The 21529-nt window shown below is 43.3% G+C and overlaps 2 protein-coding genes across 14 annotated transcripts in view; both read left to right on the top strand.

Moving 5' to 3' along the window:
* Positions 1-21529, top strand: part of LOC119738747 — a 100371-nt gene that overhangs the window by 61820 nt on the left and 17022 nt on the right. For 12 of the 13 annotated variants that reach the window (XM_038213697.1, XM_038213695.1, XM_038213692.1 and 9 more), the window contains 17 exons: positions 6198-6332; positions 6572-6694; positions 7237-7362; positions 8131-8265; positions 9654-9812; positions 10690-10845; positions 11387-11506; positions 12110-12358; positions 13702-13962; positions 14885-15145; positions 16440-16700; positions 17994-18248; positions 18972-19229; positions 19607-19867; positions 20001-20261; positions 20541-20798; positions 21176-21436. In XM_038213697.1, coding sequence (XP_038069625.1) covers positions 6198-6332; positions 6572-6694; positions 7237-7362; positions 8131-8265; positions 9654-9812; positions 10690-10845; positions 11387-11506; positions 12110-12358; positions 13702-13962; positions 14885-15145; positions 16440-16700; positions 17994-18248; positions 18972-19229; positions 19607-19867; positions 20001-20261; positions 20541-20798; positions 21176-21436 — 3540 coding nt within the window. The remainder of the gene's footprint in view (positions 1-6197; positions 6333-6571; positions 6695-7236; positions 7363-8130; positions 8266-9653; positions 9813-10689; positions 10846-11386; positions 11507-12109; positions 12359-13701; positions 13963-14884; positions 15146-16439; positions 16701-17993; positions 18249-18971; positions 19230-19606; positions 19868-20000; positions 20262-20540; positions 20799-21175; positions 21437-21529) is intronic. The other variant, XM_038213689.1, reaches the window with a different exon arrangement.
* On the top strand, positions 13-5429 carry LOC119738749. The gene is made up of 2 exons (XM_038213698.1): positions 13-5140; positions 5393-5429. The coding sequence occupies exon 1, from the start codon at positions 48-50 to the stop codon at positions 4488-4490; it is 4443 nt and encodes a 1480-aa protein (XP_038069626.1). The 5' UTR covers positions 13-47; the 3' UTR covers positions 4491-5140; positions 5393-5429.

Below are 21529 nucleotides of genomic sequence, written 5' to 3'. Positions count from 1 at the left end.
AGCCTCTCGCTGAGCGAAAGGATTTCTTCTTCAAGAAGAGACTGTGCATGGGCTGTGCACGTTCCAGTGATCATCAAGTGAGAGAGTGTAACGACAAAAAAGTTTGTCGGATCTGCGCTGGTGCCCATTTGACCTGTCTCCATCGCAACTTCCAACAGAGACGGCCAGAAGAAACTGCTTCAAGTCACCCCCAGTCAGCAACGGCAAGTAAACAACCAGCTGACAAAGTCCCAACCAATTCATCCCCACCCAAAGAAGTCATTGCTGTGCACCCCAAACGAGATGAGGGAATGTCCAACTGTATCCAAGTGTGTTCCCAACCAGACCAAGAAGGAGAAGGTGACCACTCCATGATTATACCAGTGTTGGTTCGTAGTGAGAGTGATCCAGCGAGGGAGTTCCTCGAATATGCCATCTTGGACGAACAATCCAACAGTTGCTTCGTGTCAAAGAGTTTGTGTGAAAGGATGAACCTGCAGGGACCAGAGACGCAGTTACTACTCAGTACAATGCAAGAGCAAAATGTGCAAATCACCAGCAGTCGCATATCCGGGCTTGAAGTGCTTGATGTCAATAGAGAGCACACTGTTAAACTTCCAGTCTGCTTCAAGCGGGACAGCGTTCCAGCCAAGAAATCCCAGATACCGAAACCTGCGGTTGTGCATCAATGGCCCCACCTAAAGTCTCTTGGAGAGAAGCTCATGCCCTATGACCCAACCCTGCAAATATCTCTTCTCATCGGGAGCAATTGTCCCAGAGTAGTTCGACCCAGGGAAATCATCGCCGGTGGAGAGGATGACCCTTACGGCCAGAGGTCACTACTAGGCTGGGGAGTAATTGGGAACGTGTGCAAGGCTGCACGACAAACCGATGACCAACCTGCAGTATGCAACAAAGTGGTTGCTGCTGAACCACAAAGCTACCAACACTTCGTCTATGGTACGAGGGTGAAAGAAGTCTTAAACCCAGAGAAAGTTCTCAAGGTGTTGGAATCCGACTTTGTCGAGAATCATCAGAGGAAGCCATACTCAGTAGAAGACGAGAAGTTCCTGAGCGTGATGGAAAAAGGAATAAAGAAAGCATCCGATGGCCACTACGAAATGCCACTACCACTGAAGTCTGACGCTGCGACCCTGCCTAACAACCGCCAACTTGCAGTCAAGAGATGGAATCAGCTGTCCGCCAGATTCCGAAAGAATGTGAAGTTTCGTGAAGACTACAGGGAGTTCATGAAAGATGTTATCCCAAAGTGTGCAGAGAGAGTCCCCCTAGACCAACTGGAAGTTGATGAGGGAAAGGTAAACTATGTGCCGCACACCGGAGTCTATCACCCCAAAAAGCCGGACAAGATAAGAGTGGTGTTCGACTGTTCAGCCAAATATGGAGGCGTTTCACTCAACGACCATCTCCTTCAAGGTCCTGACTTGACTAATGGTCTTCTCGGTGTTCTGTGTAGATTCAGGAAAGAGGAAGTGGCCTTTATGGTTGATGTGAAGAGCATGTTCCATCAGTTCTATGTAGAAGAGAAGTACCGTGACCTGCTGCGATTCCTATGGTGGGAAAATGGTGATCCAGAGAAGCCAGTGGTCGAATACAGAATGAAAGTTCACGTGTTTGGGGCCGCTAGCTCACCAGGCTGTGCCAACTTCGGGCTGAAGAGAGCAGCAGATGACGGAGAGGATGAGTTTGGAGCAGAGGCAGCAAACTTCATTCGTAATGATTTCTACGTAGACGATGGACTGAAGTCACTACCCACAGTGGAAAGAGCATCATTACTGATCAAAGCCAGTCAGAATCTGTGTGGAAAAGCTGGGTTGAAACTGCACAAAATCATCTCCAACAAAAGAGAGCTGTTGGAAAAATTCCGAGCAGAAGAGCGAGCCAGTGGTACAAGGGAACTAGATCTGAAGGTTGATGTACTACCAATGGAAAGAGCCCTGGGCGTCACTTGGTGTGTCGAGAGTGACACCTTTCAGTTCCATATTGAGTTGAAAGATAGACCATTCACAAGACGAGGCATACTTTCAACTGTAAGTTCGATCTATGACCCAAATGGCTATGTGGCTCCAGTAACCCTCAGAGGGAAGAGAATTTTGCAGCAGATGTGTCGCGACAAACTTGATTGGGACAGTCCAGTGCCAGAGATGCTACAACCTGAGTGGGAGAAATGGCGTTTAGAGGTTCTCGGCTTGGAGAAGATCCAAATCCAGCGATGTTTTAAGCCCAAGGATTTTGGAACTGTGACAGCAGTTGAATTGCATCATTTTTCCGATGCAAGCCAAGATGGTTATGGTCAGTGTTCCTACCTGCGACTAGTCGATGAGAACAATAAGGCACATTGTTCCTTTGTAGTCGGTAAGTCCAGAGTGGCCCCTCTGAAGCTCGTCACCATCCCCCGGCTAGAACTTGCAGCAGCAACTGTCTCAGCAACTGTGAGTGAATTCCTGCGACGAGAGCTATGTTACGAGATGCTCCACGAATATTACTGGACAGACAGCAAGATTGTTTTGGGCTACATAAACAATGAAGCAAGACGATTCCATGTCTATGTTGCTAACAGAGTGCAGCAAATCAGAAGTCTGACTAACCCAGAGAGATGGATGTACGTAGACACCAAAGAAAATCCTGCTGACGAAGCATCACGTGGTCTGACAGCAAAGGAACTTATAGAGAAGTCCTGCTGGTTATCCGGTCCAGATTTCTTGCAGAAGGATGGCCCCTTTCAACCCCAGCCAGCCGTAGTTGCACCACTGAGTGAATCAGACCCAGATGTGAAAAGAGTCTCAGCTTTCGTGACAACAGCTGAGAACAACGCACGACATCATCACTTCGAAGTGAGCCGACTTGATTGCTTTTCATCCTGGAATAGAGCTTGCAGGGCAGTCGCTCTTTGTCTGAGGTTGAAGACAAAGTTGAGGAACAGAGTAGTGAAGAAACCTTGTGAAGGGAAAGTTTGTTCCACTCCTGCGAAGCAAGCAATCACTGTGGCAGAACTACAGAATGGAGAGATGGAAATCATCAAAAATGTTCAGCATGAACATTTCAGTGTCGAGTTACAGGCCCTACAAGAACTGGGTGTAATCGGGCAAGTCACCGATGGAAAGACTGCAAGGGTGAGAAATGACTACCTGAAGAAGACAAGTTGTCTGTACCGGCTAGATCCCTTTCTAGATGTCGATGGCATCATCCGAGTGGGTGGCCGTATTGCCAGATCTGATCTTCCAATTGAAGCTAAGCATCCAGCCGTTCTCCCTTACAAAGGTCATGTCACCCAGTTGTTGATTCGCCATATTCATGAGAAGGTGAATCACATGGGCAGAGGAATGACACACAACGAGCTACGTCAGAGAGGGTACTGGGTAATTGGTGGTTCATCAGCTGTGTCCAACTACATCTCAAGATGTGTGGCCTGCCGCAAACTGCGTGGATCGCTGCAGCGACAGAAGATGTCTGACCTACCCGTAGATCGACTAGAGCCAGCGCCCCCATTTTCCTATTGTGCTGTGGACTACTTCGGTCCATTTTTGGTGAAAGAGCGTAGGAGTCAAGTGAAACGTTATGGTGTCCTGTTCACATGTATGGCGTCTAGAGGTGTTCATCTAGAGACAGCAAATTCCTTAACGGCAAGTTCTTTCATCAATGCCCTTACAAGATTCCAGAGCAGGAGAGGACCTGTACGTCAACTGCGTTCAGACCAAGGTACAACATTCATCGGTGCTCGGAGTGAGCTGAGAGAAGCGCTAGCTGAGATGGAGCAGGACAGAGTCCACCAGTACCTGTTAGAGAGCAACTGTGACTGGATTCCCTTCAAGCTGAACACACCGCATGCCAGTCACATGGGAGGCGTGTGGGAGAGACAGATAGGTACAGTACGCCGTGCACTAGAGGGTCTTCTTCTTAAAACCACGACACAACTGGATGATGAATGTTTCAGGACCTTCATGACTGAGGTAGAAGGCATCATCAATTCACGACCTCTAACGACAGACTATCTCTGCTCATCAGACGCACCAGAGCCATTGACACCCAATCATCTGTTCACCATGAAACCCAAGGTTGTTCTGCCTCCGCCTGGAAAGTTCCAGAAGGAAGATGTCTATGCCCGCAAATGGTGGAGACGTGTCCAGTTCTTGACCAATGAGTTTTGGGTGAGATGGAGAAAAGAGTTCCTGCACCATCTTCAAGAGCGCAAAAAGTGGGTCAATCCAGTAAGAGATCTACAAGTAGGTGATGTCGTGATCTCCAAGGAAGGTGAGCAGACCAGGAACCAGTGGCCATTGGGACGCGTAGTGGAGACCTACCCGAGCAATGACGGAAGAGTCAGGTCAGTGAAGCTCTTGATGGCCGATGGCACACGAGACAACCTTGGCAGACGGCAACACTCTCCATCACTCCTTGACAGACCAGTACACAAGCTTGTCCTGTTGGTACCCGCAGAGAAGCCTGAAGCTCAAGAGACCAGAGAAGTCCCCACCGAAGAGCCAAACTGAAGATCCTGCCAGAAGAGACCCACTGCTGACGACAATCTATTTAGTTTATGAACTTTACATTTTAACTGTTCTTGTTACTCATTAGTAGGTAGATACCAATTTAACGAGCCAACACTAGTCCGCATCTGAGGAGCAGTGCGTGCGAGACAAGACGTCCACCAAGATGAAGGAACATTTTCATGGACATTAATCTTTGAAGTTCAGGTTTGATTTTAGTTTGTTAACTGCGAGATGCAGTTAGAGGAGCCATGTCACTGCAGCAGCTGTGCAGTGAGTTTGTCTTAAGTTTATTAATTTTCTTAACAAGTTTTTCATAGTTTAAATTTAGAATTCCATTTTTAGAGTATTACTTCATATTTAGTGAAAGAGCCTACAGTTAACTTTCACCTCATAAAAGTGAAAGAGCCTACTTATGTGTTGCATTAAGTAGCCTCCTTCCCACCACCAGAGTGACCTTGTGCACTTCCCATGTGCATACAGAGACCTTGTGTGGGTACAAGTACCACATAATCTTGCCACATAAACAATGGGCAGCCATATTTACTGACCATGTGATTTCAGAGACAAGTGTTTTCATACTCATTGCGATTTAGTTCTTCAAGTTTCATCACTTTATTCACTCTTTGTGGACCTTGAAAGACCCCATTTTGGTAAGAAGCATTTTCCTTGATTTTATGAGTTACTTTTAATAAGTTTAGAGACAGAATTCAGTGGATTTTCTGAGATTTTACAGTTGATTATTCATTCAGCAAAAACAGATTGAACTGCAAATAGTGTTTAGCCTTGACAAATCAGACTTCACATTTTTGGACTCAACTTGCCATGTTTAATAGATTAGACTTTTCCATGTACTTTTATTATAGTTTTCTTATTAGTGTTTGTTCTGCTTTATTAAATTGCAGATTGTTATCTCAATCTCAATCTACTATCAGCAATCACCACCATGTTGTCAAGCATGTCAAGTGGCTTCATTGTGTTTTGTGTGTGGTTCCTGGATTGATTGCGAATACCAGTCACTTGGGAGTCCTTTTCTCATAAGTTTGAGAACTAGTAGTCTGAAACTCCTCTGGGCACAAGTGAGCCCCGAGGCAGCCACAACAGTCAATCCCAATTATAATGATTTGTCTGTATGTAATTGCATAAACTTTCTTTAAGATTCTTAACAAATTGACCTACAAACCAATCTGCTAATTTTCATGTGGGCAACAACATCACATGAACTGTCCAATGCCACACATCAGAGTTTTGTCTGACATGTTGTGTCCTACAAAATAATAATAATAAAAATAATAATATGGTGCTTATAATAATATAGCACTATATACCAAAGGTCTCAAAGCGCTTCACAATTATTGCCCCCGTTCATCAGGCAATGAGACCAGTTTTTGCAGCAGCTCGAGATCAACGCATTCTGGTCTCTATCCTCACAAGTACCCATTTATACTACTGGGTGGAGAGAGGCAATTGTAGTAAAGTGTCTTGCCCAAGAACACAAGCACCACATTCCCCATCAGGGTTCGAACCCACGTACCACGGCACGTGAGTCGAACACCGTAACCATTGGACCACAGCGCCCCACATGTTGTGTCGGACTGAAGTTGTGGCTGTGATTGGTCCAAACACCACGAGACAGGGCTTAACGGAGCAGTCTGTTTATCAGTGATGCGTATTTCAACTTATTTCCCTCCTTATTTTTTTTTGTGATAGCTGTTTCTCCGTGCACCACCAACAATTGCCAGAATGGAGGTATCTGTCAAGCTCTCACATCCAGCTCTCCGTTTGCTTGCCATGAATACACCTGCGCCTGCTCTGGGTGCTTCACTGGGCAGTGGTGTCAGGAGAGTACGTACAATAATAACTTACTTTCTATAGGTGTTTGACATTACTTTACATTGCTTGTAAAAACTTAACTTTACAATTCAAAAATTATATGTGTACAGTCTGTACATTTTTGTTTTGAAGTAAAGTTACTCAGCAAAGGGAATTTTTTTAAAGTGTTCGTACCCAGAAAACAGCACAAAAGATTGCCTGTTTCACTTGTTTATTTTTGTAACATGTTTTTCTCCGGTATCTCTATACAGCTCGTGATGCTTGCAATCCCAACCCGTGCTTGAATGGTGCCGTTTGTACAACCCAGTCAAACGATTGCTACGCCTACTCCTGCCAGTGTCAGGGCTGCTTCACTGGTTACAATTGTGAACGAAGTAAGGGAGAACTATGCAGCTGAAACCCCGAGTCATAAAACTGTTAGGGAAAATGAGCTTCCTTTGGAAACAAAAAAAAGATTTTGAGAAATTTGAGTAGTGTTCCAACTCTAGTGTTCCTTCCTTTGGAAACAAAAAAAAGATTTTGAGAAATTTGAGTAGTGTTCCAACTCTTGGATGACTTTCAAATTTCTTTCAATGGTACTCGGGGAGAAATAAAAACATAGTTTTCAAAAGTCCTGGCATTCTGACATATCTTGTTGATTCTACTTTTTTTACATAACAATCTTAAACTTCTTTGCCCACATTGAGTCAGATCAAAATTACTGAAATCCACATCCACTAAAGAAATGTGTTCACTGATAAAGGAAGTGTTAATTTTGTTCTCATTTAATTTTGTAAATATTTAGTTTGGCTACCTTTGTTAAGAATGATCAAACTAAAAATCTTTGACTAGATGATGCCAAACGGTTGTGTTTTCATTTGAGTTCCAATCAGCAGAGTTGAAGCACTGGCGTCATTATTTGTTTTTCCCCTTGCAGCAATCGAGTCTCCCTGCCAGCTGAACCCTTGTCAGAATGGAGGCACCTGCAACACTGTGGTCGGAGCCTGCCGGAGCTACACCTGCCTGTGTCCACTCACCCACACTGGCTCAGAATGTGAACTCGGTAAGGTCTCCAAAAGGGTCTCATACTCGTAGGAGATACACTGTGGGGAAGGGGAAGGGGGTAGGGGGTGGGGATGTGGAAGGGGGGAAGGCATCACTGGCACCAGCTCTGGGCATTAGGGGGCCATAGTTCCAGCTAAGGGGCACACCACAAGAAGAAACATAAATGTAGTTCATTTTGACGTTTGTGGTTTTTGCCGTTGGGGGACCAGTTGTTCGCCGGTTAGGCCTGGCCCCCCTTTAGTGACGGGCCTGGGAGGAGGGAGGGGTGACAAGAAAATGATTTTTTTTTGTCAGTGTTTTGATGTTTATTTCCAAAGGTCTTCTCTTCACCGATGTAGTATTATTGCTATTTAAAGTTCAATTTTGCATGAGCTGAGTTTGCACAAGATAATTCTTGCGTAAGACTGCAAGAAATGTTGACAGTTTTCCTTAGAAGATAAAAAATAGCTTTTCATCCCCAATTAGATAAGCCTGACATGTAATACTGTTTTAGTTTTCAGTGCTCGAGAACATTGTTAACTGTATTGGAAGAAAACAAAAATTCCGTTTATCCGCATTGTTAATTATGTTTTAGCCGAAGTTTCTGTTTATGCAGGAAATAAAGGGAATACCGGGGAACAAGAAAGGAAAATGTGGCTCCGGGCATTCGGAATATTTATGGAACTTGTATCATTGAAAAATGTTTACTGAATTCTCTGATATTTTTTTCGTAGAAGTTTTTTGAGTTGCCTGACGTTCTTTCCATTTGTTTGCATTGCCTTTCCAGTCGTCACAGTGAACCCCAATCCATGCAACAGCTTCCCGTGTCTAAACGGCGCAACCTGCCTCACCATGGACGGCACTCACTACATCTGCGTCTGTCTCAACGGCTTCCTGGGAGAGAACTGCCAGTCCACAACGAGTAAGGCTAAGGCCCAGAGCTACGGCTAGGTCTTGTCAGCTTGTATTTGTAACCTAGACATTATAAGCCATAGCCAATAGATTCCAATATGGCTTAGGAGTCTGCGGGTAGATGATTGCGAGAAGCATATTGACTACTGCACTGAAACGTTTCTATCAGTGCAAAAGTTAACACCAAAAAAAGAATAACGTGATCATTTTTTTCCACCGCGGTAGTGAAGCACGCCATGGGCTTGAGCTGCTTAGGTTGGTTGGTTGGTGGGTGGGTTGGTTGGTGGTCTCTTTACTCGGCCATATATTGTATTCATGCAACTCGAGTATTTCAGCTTTGCATTCGAAGACCGGTTTTGCATACACTGATGAGCATGCATCTAATCTGCATATTTTTGCGTGTTAGATTCGTTTTCTGTACTCTCGAGGTACCAGTACGGTCCGCAGGTGCATGGACAGTCCGTAAGCTGTCTTCACACGTCACCCGGCCGCCTTGGGTTGTACCACTTGGTACTTGTTTTCTTGAGAATATCAGATGGCATACATTGCTACCCTATTACAGTGGCGCAGCCAGGAATTTTTCAGTGGGGGGGCGCTGGGGGGGGGGGGGGCTAAAACATTTCATGGGGGGGGGGCGTCATGTAGATCAATGATAATTTTTTTAGAAACTCAAAATCTCAGTGGGGGGGGGGGGGACGACTGGGCGGGCGACAAGGTTTCATGGGGGGGCTGTCGCCCTCCCACGCCCCTCCGTGGCTACGCCACTGCCCTATTACAAAAATCTCTGTAAGAATCCTGTTAGAAAAATCCTATGAAAACAGGGTAAAGGTATCTTAAAACCCCCTCATCCAGTACTGGTTTGTAAACGTTTCAGCTGCAATTTGCTGTATGGATGGAGCTTCTGAACCCTGGTCCAAAATTGGGCTGATTTTTAATTTTTGTAAATTGTTTTCAATTTCAAGTTGGTATATACGTGCATTTTCAAAATTTCAATTTTCTTTTTAGAGACATTTAATGGAATATAATGTCCTGTAACAAATAAATTTGCTCGTTTCTTCTTGCGGGCCTTTATACAGTTTTAAAAATTGGTTTTAAATGGCGCGCTGCAGTTCAGATATTGCGCACACTATTCAACCGAATAAGAAGCGTCCCGCTCTTAATTCAAAAGTTGAAATTAACTAATTGATTACTTGTCGTCAGCCAATTTTTTCGTGCAGAGTCTCATTGGAAAGCTCATAACTAATGTAATGCTAGAAAATTATCAATTCAATTTGAAAATCTATTTTTCAAGGTGCCACTCCCAAAAAGCACGTACACACCAACTGTAACAAATCAATATAGAGAAAAGTATACTTTGTGAGTCAAATGATCACATGCAATTCTTTGTACTGTTTGCAGCTACTCTGCCACAGCTTGATGGCTGCGGAACTTCACAATGTTCTAACGGAGGAATGTGTTACAACAGCTACAACAGTAACTCACGGGGACAATTCAGAGTTCAGTACACCTGCATATGCGCTTCGGGCTTCAGTGGCAGCAATTGCAATTTCCAAATAAGTAAGGACGATACTGTGGCACTCAGTAACCAGAGGCATGTCTGGTCTATAGTGCATATGTCTTTTGTTTTAAATTTTCATTGAAATGGTTGATGTAATTTAGAATGAAATCGACAAGGTGCACGAAATGAGCATTTACTGAAAATGAGTAAAAGATGGCCTGACTCCAAAAATAGCCCTGGACATTTTCTTTGATTGTTTTTTTTTTTCCTATGCATACATTTTCCAAACTGACTATGAGATTGTAAGATCAAGTGAAATGGCTACACAGTTCACCATATGTGAACCAGAAATAGCATTGTCTATTTCCTTTGAATTCTCCTGTAACCTATCCTAATTTATCCATAACAACCCATTATTTTCTGTACTGCCCCAAACTGCCATGCCTTTGGATTCATCATCAGGAAAATACATACAATGAAATATATGTTATACAAGCAAAGGCGGACCCAGAACACAATATTTTCGGGGAGGAGGGGGGCCAAAAAAATTGGTCCCCCAAAAAGTGGGTCAAAAAAAATACTGTGTGGGGTTCGGGGCCCGCAGAAGGACCCTGGATTTTTGTTTTGTTTTAGATGCCCTGCAGTGCGATCTAAGGCAATTTCTGACCACTTTAACCAATTTGTTTTTGAGGAAAAGATGGTGGTGTACTCAGTGCCTGCCTTTATTGTGACTGTGACGTCACTTAAAAAAACAAAAACATTTGGGTTCGTTTTTTGGGGGAAGGGGGTGGGGCATGGCCCCATTGCCCCCCTCCCCCCAGATCCGCCCTGGTATACAACTGGTAATTGCAAATGTTATCGTTTGCAAAGACTTTGAAAGCAATGCCACTCTATCTATTTACAGTGAAGTGAATAGATATTTTCTTCATTCTTTAGGCACAAACCCAAATTTCAACATCTGCGCCTTACCAACGCGACCACCTTGCGAGGCAGGTGCACCTTGCTCCAATGCTTTCCACAGCTTTGACGGCGATGTCGACTACTTCTGCTCTTGCCCAGACGGGTACATCGGTCACAACTGTGAGACCAGATGTAAGTGTTCACGTCATACACGGTGCTCTCAAAGAAATTGAATTGAAAACAGTCATCATAGATATAGACCAATCTGGGCACGCTATCAATTCCATCACGGAGGCCCCCTTCAATGGCGAAAGCATTGTGCTAGCTATTGTATAATCCGTCATTGGGCAGTAGCTTTGCACCATTGAAGGGGGCCTGTACAGTGCAGAGTGATCACGAGCCAGGATTCATCCATACTGGAATCAAATTTGTGAGGATGCAGATAAAATAGATCTCATCAGCTTTAGTTGTTATCTCATTACCTGAGGGGTCAAAATTACATATAAAAAAGAATATTAGAGTACAATTCTCTATTTTTTGCCCTCAAAGTCCAACCCAAAATGGATATAGCAACATCCAAACATTTCAATTATGTCACATATGTTTTGATCATTAAAACTATTTTTCAGTCTTAAGATTACCCATGGAAGTCCTAGATAAAAGCTTTATTTGTGGATGAAGTCTTAAAAAGGAAAAGTGAAAATTAACTGTTCTTCTTTTTTGTTGTTGACAGACGGTAATCCATGCCTTAGCGCACCTTGTCGCAACGGTGGCACATGCACATCGTTCAACACCTACTTCACTTGCCAGTGCGCTAGCGGCTTCGCTGGAACCATTTGCGAGATACTAGTCGGTGAGTAACTTCCTAGCATTTAAATCTTTACATGCATATTAATTGCCCTTGTTTTTTTTTTTTTATGGAACCATGAAAAAAATCTCTACCTCTAGTGTGTTAAATTCTAAGTCAAGTGATAAAGTTTGTTGAAATGCTTTTAACCCTAACCCCCTGGCCTAATTTACTAGGAACCATACCCATTCTGGCAAATTCCAACACCCACAAGGGAAATTGTACACACACACTGTTGGACTTAGTTTCTGGAGGTATGCCAATCCCAGTGTAAAAGACCATTTGTTTAGGGGTACTTGTGATTGGTATTCAGCTGTGGTTTGCTTAGCATGAAAATCGCATGGAGTTTTGGCTGGTAACCTGCTTTTACTAAGCCAGACTTTTTTGTGCTAAGCAATTTTGTGTGCTTAATTAGCATCTCCTTGAAATTGGCCCCTGTATTCCATTTGAACACAATTGCAATGTTAATCAACGTCCTAAAACGTTTGCTGCGAACATTTGCCCGGAGTTACAATGTGTTCAACATTTTGCAAATTCAAGGTGCAAAACTCAATTGACGTTCACTTCACTGGTCAGGTCACACTAACGCTTCTTGTGTTATTTGCATAGGTGATAACACTCCACCAGTCATCACCGGCTGCCCGTCGTCACTCACTCGCAACCTCCCAACAGGGTCTGCTACCGTAGTCAGCTGGACTGCCCCCCAGGCTACCGACAATTCGGGCACCGCCAACTTGATCTACTCTACCCATCCAAACCCCAGCGGCACCTTCCGCGTCGGTGTCACGGTAGTCAGCTACGTATTTACTGACCCCAGTGGGAACGACGCCACCTGCACGTTCTTTGTCACCATCACAAGTGAGGAATTAGTGATATTTTTAAGTAGTCGACTTAGAAGGGTGAGGGAGGGGGTAAAGGAGGTTCCAACCAACCCCACCTCCTGTTCTTTTTTCGATTTGATAAAAACTTTAAACTTTCAAAACTGGAATTTTCATTGGGGTGATGTAAATTTAATATTAGCCCTTTACCGATGTACAAACACTGTACACTTAGCGCGTTACCCCCCCCCCCCCCCCCCAGTGAAAGTGAAACAAATCACTCAGGTTGGACTCGAACCCACGACCTCCTGCTTTCTAAGAAAGTGCAGACATCTTATCACTCGAATATTGAATTTGCATCAGCCTGACGTAAAGTCCATCTAATTTCATTGCGGTACCCGCTGCTACATCAGATTTGGACCAGCCAGCCGATCCCGGCAAGCTCGGTGGTCGAGTGGTTAGACGTCTGCGCTAGTAAGCAGGAGGTCATGGGTTCGAGTCCCACCCGAGTGATTTGTTTCTCACAATCACTTGGGACTACACTGAATACACAGTGTTTATAATATACATCAGTGAAAGCCAGAACCCAATATTGAGTTGAAAAAAAATTAATATTTCTCTTTGGACATGGCATTTTAATGATAACTAGTGACAGCTCAGTGTGGGGGACCCTCCATGCCTGCACTGGTTCAAGTGTGTACATATACGTGTGAATTAGTTACAATTATTTTTCAGGTTGACAATTATTTTTTCAGGATCTTATCAGAGTCTTTCTCAAAGACAACAAATTTGAAAGAAAATGAAAAAATCATGTGAATCAGTACAAACCCATAGCATCTTGGCGTGAAATCCAGGCAATGCCTAACTTTCTTGTTGTGACTGTTAAAGGGGAACTCGGGCACGGCTTCCATAAAAATTAAGGTCAATCTAAACAGTTCCATCACATTTTCAAAATGAAGGGAATTTTCACACTAATACACTCAAGATTTTTCCCTTCATTACAAAAGCCTGGATCTGTCTCTTATGTGAATCCTTTATATTCACAAATCCCATGCAAGACTACATTTCACAGTTCTTTGGTTCATCCATCCATTTTTTCCCACGCACGCCACCTCACTCTAGAACTCCTTAAACTGTATTCTGATTGCCCGTTGAATAATAATCTGTCCCAGTTCAAGCGTAACGGCAATACTTGAAGTCAATATTTCTTTTTGTTAGCTTCCTTTTTCTGGGAGTCCTCACCTCGAGTGGCCCTTAAATACGGCCTTGTGGTGGGTGACTCTCTTAACAAAAATCATCCAAAAAAAACCCCACATTGCTTTTTATTCTGGCAAGAAATGTTAGTGATTTTTGTGTGTGCGTGTTTATACTCTCCTTGTTTAGGTGGCGTTACAGACAACATTCCACCCACAATCACAAACTGCCCAATCCAAGGTGTGCGGGCAACCCTCCCAACTGGAGCCACTCGAGTGCAAGTGTCTTGGACGGTGCCATCCGCCACCGACAACTCTGGGCAGCAAGTAACCAGCACGTCTAATTACAACCCAATGAGTACTTTCCCGTTGGGCAACACCAGGGTGACGTACACATTCACCGATGCCAGCAGAAATAGTGCGACCTGTACATTTGACGTCATCGTCACAGGTGGAATTTCTGTCTGCTCCTTTTTTTCTTCTTCTGGGGAATTGGCATTTTACCTTAATCAAAGAAAAAACATATTATGTGAATTGATTTTGAGATGGCAGTATTCCTCAAAACTAAATTAAAATTTATGAAAAAAGAATGGAAAGTTTGTGGTAACACCATGTGAATAATATCTCTTTTGATTGTGTGGTTCTGAGAAGAACCAGTTGTATTAAGAACCAGTTTGTTGGTCATCAGAAGATGTCAGGTTTAAAAACTGGTTCCTCTCAACTTAAAAGAGATATTATTCACATGATGTTACCACAAACATTCCATTCTTTGTTCATATCCACCATGCAAACCTTAAAGTCTCATAAAATATTAAAAAAATGACAGTATGTTTTTGAAATTGCCAGCCATCAAAATATACAACACATAATTTTTTTGTCAGTCTCATGGTTCAACTGTTCAAATGCTGAATGTACTTTATTTTTACTTGCTTCTTATGAATTAAGTACTAAATAAAGTATTACCCTTTTCCTGATAATTTTCCTGAACTTTTTTTGTGACTTTGGCAAAAAAAAAGCTTAAGACTGGTTCATAGTTGGCACAAAAATGAACCTGAGTGTAAATTCATGACGTCACAACAAGTATTGGCACTGCGAAGTTGCAAAAGTTGAGCAGCCATTGCAACTCAGGTGAATTTCAGAGTGAAGGTTTCATGACGTCAAATTCCCTTCACGTATGTATTTCATATGAAGTTTGAACTGGCCTCTAGATCTAGACCCCAAAAGTTTTTGTGTTCAATCTAGCTTTAATTAAAAGGCTTTTCATTTTGTCAATGTCAAAGCAAAAGTATAACAAAGCAACAACAAAAAGCTAGCGCTACTTGTCCCGTTAACGTCAAGAATTGATTTCTTTCTCTTGCCGGTGATGTTTACAGTGGCACAAGGGGACACCATTCCCCCCGTCATCAGTGGCTGTCCAGTGCAAGGTGTGACTGTGACAGCCCCAGCCGGCGCCACCTCGGCTGTCGTGACGTGGACCCAACCCACGGCAGTGGATAACTCTGGAGGAGTGGTGACGCGCTTAACAAACCGCTCACCGGGCCAGACGTTCTCCGTCGGAACAACGGCTGTCACGTACATATTCACTGATCCGTCTGGAAACAGTGACACCTGTAACTTTAATGTCATTGTGTTATGTAAGTCTCTCTGAATAATCCTTTTTCTTTCATAATTTACAATCTCATAGAAGGTGCTGCTTTAAAGTGTAAAAGTAATCCAGGTCATCCAAGCAAGTCTCAGCAAATAGAGTTTCAAGGAATACAGTTTAAATAGTTTAGTTTTGTCTAGTGGAGTTGTCCTATTCAAAACTGTTCTTTCCCTGGTGTGTACGTTTTGTTACAAATGTTTCAAAATGTAACACTGTGAACTAGGAAGGTAGACTGGAAACCTTACCTCAAACATACTTATTGGAATAGGCAATGCCCCCTAAGCTTCTGGAATCACACTAGTCGCTATGTGCACTGTGACGATTCTACCCTCCCTGTTGACTGAGGGTTTAGTTAGCAAGTGGTCAGTCCCAATATGAAGTGATGTATCGTGGATAGTCGTTGCATCACAAAGTGACATAACAGTGATATGGAGTGTACAAAGGCTAAGCATTGTCTCTCACTTTGTGGTGCATGAAAACTATCCTATTCTTCACTTTGTGGTTCACCCTACCCTACTAATCAAGTGCTGTTTTGTGTGCGTGTTATTATTCAAGCCAATTTGACCCTGTGATACAGGCCATTGAGACGATATCACATTAACCCATTTTCTGACTCCATTTGAATGAGATATTGAGGCAGATTTCAGACTACCTAAAACCAACCCGTTCTTTTTAAGCACAAATTCTCCATAATACATGTACAGTACACTTGGACAAGTCAGATGCTGAAAATGCAATCCGGTCATGTTTATGTTTTAACAGTTCGACAGTTTTTCAAATTTGACAGTTTGAAACAAAGCAACCTTAAACCTCCTCAATCCTCCAAAATCATCCCGCCGGTTTTGGATGATTTCAAGGATTGAGGATGAATGGCAGAGATGTATCGCATTTTTGTGGAGGATGCATTACCTCAAGCCAGTAGGCCATATCCTGCATTGGTTATGTTCAGCCCTGTGTTTTTCTCATATTTCATCTACACTGCTTCTGAACGCCATTCGCACTGCCTCAAACCATAGCAGTAATTGGGAGAGGATGTTGGAGGATTGACGCAGTGGTCACCCTCCACAGACTAAATTCAAGAAATAACGGATGATTTTGGAGGATTGGGCTGAATCCAATTTTTTCTTGGTGGCAATTGGAGGATTTTGCAAGATTGCGGTTGCATCCTAGCCAGAGGGCCAAGGGGGTTAGGGTTAAGATAACTCAGCTTTGTTTCATAAGGATCATACTGTTACTAACTTTTGTTGAGTGACAATCGAGTGTGTTTTTGTGCTTTGCAACAGCTGGCGGTGCTGACAACACTCCGCCGATAGTCAGTGGGTGTCCAGTGCAGGGTGTGACAGCAATGGCCCCTACAAGTGCTACCTCAGCAGTTGTGAATTGGCCTGAACCAACGGCAGTGGACAATTCCGGAGGAGTCGTAACACGCACATCAACGCGATCACCAGGCCAAAGCTTTGCCATTGGAGTGACGAATGTAGTTTACACATTTACTGATCCGTCTCAGAATGTAGCAACCTGTTCCTTCACTGTCACTGTCACAAGTAAGTCTTTCAGGATGGAATTGATGATGTTAAAAAGCGACCAAATAAAATAGAAAGGGAGACTATAAACTAGGTGCATGCGAAAACACTTTTTTTAAGTTGAACAAAGAAGTTGATTGGGATGAGATTTGAGCCTGCGACCTCTGAATGACAGTACCAGCACTCTACCAACTGAGCTATCCAGCACTATGTTGGCAGTTTCCCAAGGACAGTATCTTTGTTCAAGGCATAGAGCTATATTAAATTACTCGAGCGCTGATTCGATGTACAAAGTGATGCCTGCTGGGCACTTCCATGTTGGGCACAAACCTATGAAAACTCGAAATTTTGTACGGCTTGGTACGGCTCTTTGCATAGCTGCGTTCGTATTCTATACCGATTTGTTATCAAGGCCGATACGCCCAAAACCGAAACGCACAATCAGCAAATGAGCGTTTCATTTTGCTCTGCGCAAACAACGCAAACGCGTGCTGTATCTGCGGCGGATGAGTTTTCCTGTGATGCTTTTTAACCGTCATGACATGCTTTAGTTTGCTTGTGCTGTTCTTACGCATCGCATTTAGAGTACACGTTCAAAATACACTCCATCTTATTTCATTATGTTCTACAAACACGCACACAATATTCAAAATGTCTGCTCGCAGGAAGGATTCAAAGTAGCATCGCGTGTAAGAATGAGGAGTTAGCGCTCTAGTAATTTGATGTAGCGCTATGGTTCAAGAGCACAAGTCAGAAGCTGTAAACCCTTACACGCCGCCGGCAGCCAGGGCTCAGGCCCAAAGTCCAGATTGATGCAAACCTGGACAATAGAAAATGGGGATCATTCAGAGAGGATACAACTTTTCACATTAAGGAGTGTTTAGCATTGAAGTTTAAACATGGTAACACTGCCCAACTGACCATAACCCTATTTTGTAGGCATTATCAATAAGTTACAAAGAGTCTTGTGAAAACATGTACTACATAACCTCTGTGTAGGCTGTAATTGAGCAAACAATCTTCAGATTTAATTTATCACAAAAACTCAACGCCCAAATTCCAGTCAAGTGTTGGGTCACAGGGGAGGGGGAAATAATAATTTTAAAAAAGACGAATACTTTTTGGTCAAATAAGAAAAAAAATGTTTTAAGTTCACTTTACAACCAATAAATATACAGTCACAAACATCAAAAGTGGCAATTAATTTCCAATTAATTAATTTCCAATTAATGTACGCACTTGACTTTTGAAAATACCTAGCATGTGCCTGTTTTATAGTAATAAATTCTTCGTCTTTGTTTTTTTTTGGAACAGGAACCATAGACAACACAATACCTGTGATCAGTGGATGTCCAACAGATCGGACTGTAAATCTCCCAAGTGGTTCGCCCTCTGTAACTGTGTCCTGGACCGAACCTACCGCAACAGACAATTCTGGAGCGGAACCAACACGGACAGGAAGCCACACACCAGGCCAGAGCTTCACCAGTGGAGTGACAAACGTTGGGTACACATTCACAGACCCGTCTGGCAACCAGGCCTTCTGTAACTTTATTGTCACCGTTGTAGGTAAGACTCTTCAAGTGAATTTACTGGCTGAAATATGTATGCTATTCAATCAGTCCAACCTTGGCATACCGTTTTTGAAGTAGAATGCTGGAAAAAAAGTAAGACGAAAATGGGCTCCGTGTGCAAACAAGAGAGGGCGCTTTTTCACCACTTTCAAGAGCCCGTTAGGCGGGACACATTGCGTGCGCGTATAGCTCAAAGTACGCACTACTGATCTTATTCGGAATGTGCACAAACCCATGGCGTCTCTGCGTGAGCCTCATGCATCTTCGGCAACGCGTTCGAATGTCTCTCCGAGTGGTCTCCCCCAACTCTCCCTTTCTTACCGCTGAGGGGATACTTGGGCACAGAGCCCATATTAAAGCTATAGTCCATCATTTGCAGCTATCCAAAAAGTAACTGGCGTAATTTTTTTTCCCAACGCTGGACGGCCGACCAGCAGATAAGTTTTTCTTTTTTCAATTGGATTAATGTACAAATGCTGTTTCACTTTGGAAATTTGTTTCCTGCGCGCATGGTTATACTTGTGATTCAGCACTATACAGAAACAGATTATCACAAAACAGGGAAAGGCTGGTAAAGTTTCCACTAAGACGATATAACTGTTTTAAGATATGGAACAGTTAGGCAGTGCATGCTTTCTATTTCTTCTCAAATTGTGCATCTTGCAGTGTTACTGTTGAAGTTAAACGATCTTCATTTGGGCTTTTGCTTTGAATGTAGGAGGCACTGGAGACACCACCGCCCCAGTGATCAGTGGATGTCCATCGGGTGTGTCTATATCTGTCCCAACTGGTGTTACTTCAGCAACAGTGTCTTGGACTGAGCCTACAGCAACAGACAATTCCGGAGCAGAACCGACACGTACATCAAGCCACTCGCCGGGCCAGAGCTTCAACGTCGGAACGACAAATGTGATATACACATTCAGGGATCCTTCTCAGAATATGGCAACCTGTTCCTTCATTGTCACCGTCCAAGGTATGTTTGTTAGGCCGTTAGATAAAAGATCACTTAGGGATGATACAAGAAAATGTAGCAATCACTGATAAAACTATTTAGAGAAACGAAACACCATACCAAAACTTCAGACAGTGGCAACAAAGTCCAGAAACATTACCTTTTCTGAAAACAGTTAATTTGAACAAATATCCACAGTGTTTAATGATCCCCTGTTTAGAGTGTTGGCAAAACACTGACCTATATATTGAGTTAACTCTTCTGGGTCTTCTTTGTAATGACGGTCATTGCATATGGTGTATCTCAAGTTGCCATACGGCTCTGTGTAAAGTTTAAACTACATCCGTGTTTAGGCTTACAGAACATCATTATTGGTTTTGGTTGGTTTTGGTTTGCAGTGGGCGGTGTAGATATGACAGCTCCTGTCATCAGTGGTTGCCCAGCCGATATAACTGTCAACCCGGATGCTGGTCAAACCTTTGCCACTGTAACTTGGACACCACCAACAGCAACAGACAACAGTGGAGCTCAGCCAAATGTAGCCAGTACTCATAATCCCGGGCAAAGATTTAATGCTAACACAGTCTCCCGAGTAACCTACACATTCTGGGATGCCCGAGTCAACATTGCCACATGTCAATTCAGTATCACGGTCACAGGTAAGGGGAAGAAAGATGAACTTTTCTTGCACTTCTGGTGATTTTTGAGCTAACCATTTCCTTCTTAACCACCTGAGTGAGCCTCATTTCACTAATTTTACATCTTTTATTTGTAACTAAAATCTTGGAACAGACGGTAGTGGAGGTGATATGACTGCACCGACAGTCAGTGGTTGTCCATCGGGTGTGTCTGTAACAGCTCCTTCTGGTGCAACAACAGCAACAGCGTCTTGGACCGAACCTACAGCTACCGATGATTCCGGGGCAGTACCAACACGTACATCAAGCCACTCGCCAGGCCAGAGTTTCCCCCTTGGACAGACAATGGTTGAATACACATTCAGGGATCCATCTGGCAATCAGGCCATGTGTGTCTTTGTTGTCAATGTTCAAGGTAACTTTCTTTTTTCAATTGGATTAACGTACAAATGCTGTTTTACTTTGGAAATTTGTTTCCTGCGCGCATGGTTATACTTATGATTCAGCACTATACAGAAACAGATTATCACAAAACAGGGAAAGGCTGGAAAAGTTTCCACTAAGAAGATATAACGGTATTAAGATATGGAACAGTTAGGCAGTGCATGCTTTCTATTTCTTGTCAAATTGTGCATCTTGCAGTGTTACTGTTGAAGTTAAACGATCTTCATTTTGGCTTTTGCTTTGAATGTAGGAGGCACTGGAGACACCACCGCCCCAGTGATCAGTGGATGTCCATCGGGTGTGTCTATATCTGTCCCAACTGGTGTTACTTCAGCAACAGTGTCTTGGACTGAGCCTACAGCAACAGACAATTCCGGAGCAGAACCGACACGTACATCAAGCCACTCGCCGGGCCAGAGCTTCAACGTCGGAATGACAAATGTGATATACACATTCAGGGATCCTTCTCAGAATATGGCAACCTGTTCCTTCATTGTCACCGTCCAAGGTATGTTTGTTAGGCCGTTAGATAAAAGATCACTTAGGGATGATACAAGAAAATGTAGCAATCACTGATAAAACTATTTAGAGAAACGAAACACCATACCAAAACTTCAGACAGTGGCAACAAAGTCCAGAAACATTACCTTTTCTGAAAACAGTTAATTTGAACAAATATCCACAGTGTTTAATGATCCCCTGTTTAGAGTGTTGGCAAAACACTGACCAATATATTGAGTTAACTCTTCTGGGTCTTCTTTGTAATGACGGTCATTGCATATGGTGTATCTCAAGTTGCCATACGGCTCTGTGTAAAGTTTAAACTACATCCGTGTTTAAGCTTACAGAACGTCATATTTGGTTTTGGTTGGTTTTGGTTTGCAGTGGGCGGTGTAGATATGACACCTCCTGTCATCAGTGGTTGCCCAGCCGATATAACTGTCAACCCGGATGCTGGTCAAACCTTTGCCACTGTAACTTGGACACCACCAACAGCAACAGACAACAGTGGAGCTCAGCCAAATGTAGCCAGTACTCATAATCCCGGGCAAAGATTTAATGCTAACACAGTCTCCCGAGTAACCTACACATTCTGGGATGCCCGAGTCAACATTGCCACATGTCAATTCAGTATCACGGTCACAGGTAAGGGGAAGAAAGATGAACTTTTCTTGCACTTCTGGTGATTTTTGAGCTAACCATTTCCTTCTTAACCACCTGAGTGAGCCTCATTTCACT

Source organism: Patiria miniata, unplaced genomic scaffold (genome assembly GCF_015706575.1).
Source record: "Patiria miniata isolate m_02_andy unplaced genomic scaffold, ASM1570657v1 HiC_scaffold_3, whole genome shotgun sequence".
Lineage (NCBI taxonomy): Eukaryota > Metazoa > Echinodermata > Asteroidea > Valvatida > Asterinidae > Patiria > Patiria miniata.
This window is presented reverse-complemented; position numbering and strand designations above follow the sequence as displayed.

Bases quoted from the DNA above. Each gene is read 5' to 3' on its own strand.
- LOC119738749 (XM_038213698.1), top strand. From the start codon at position 48: ATGGGCTGTGCACGTTCCAGTGATCATCAAGTGAGAGAGTGTAACGAC.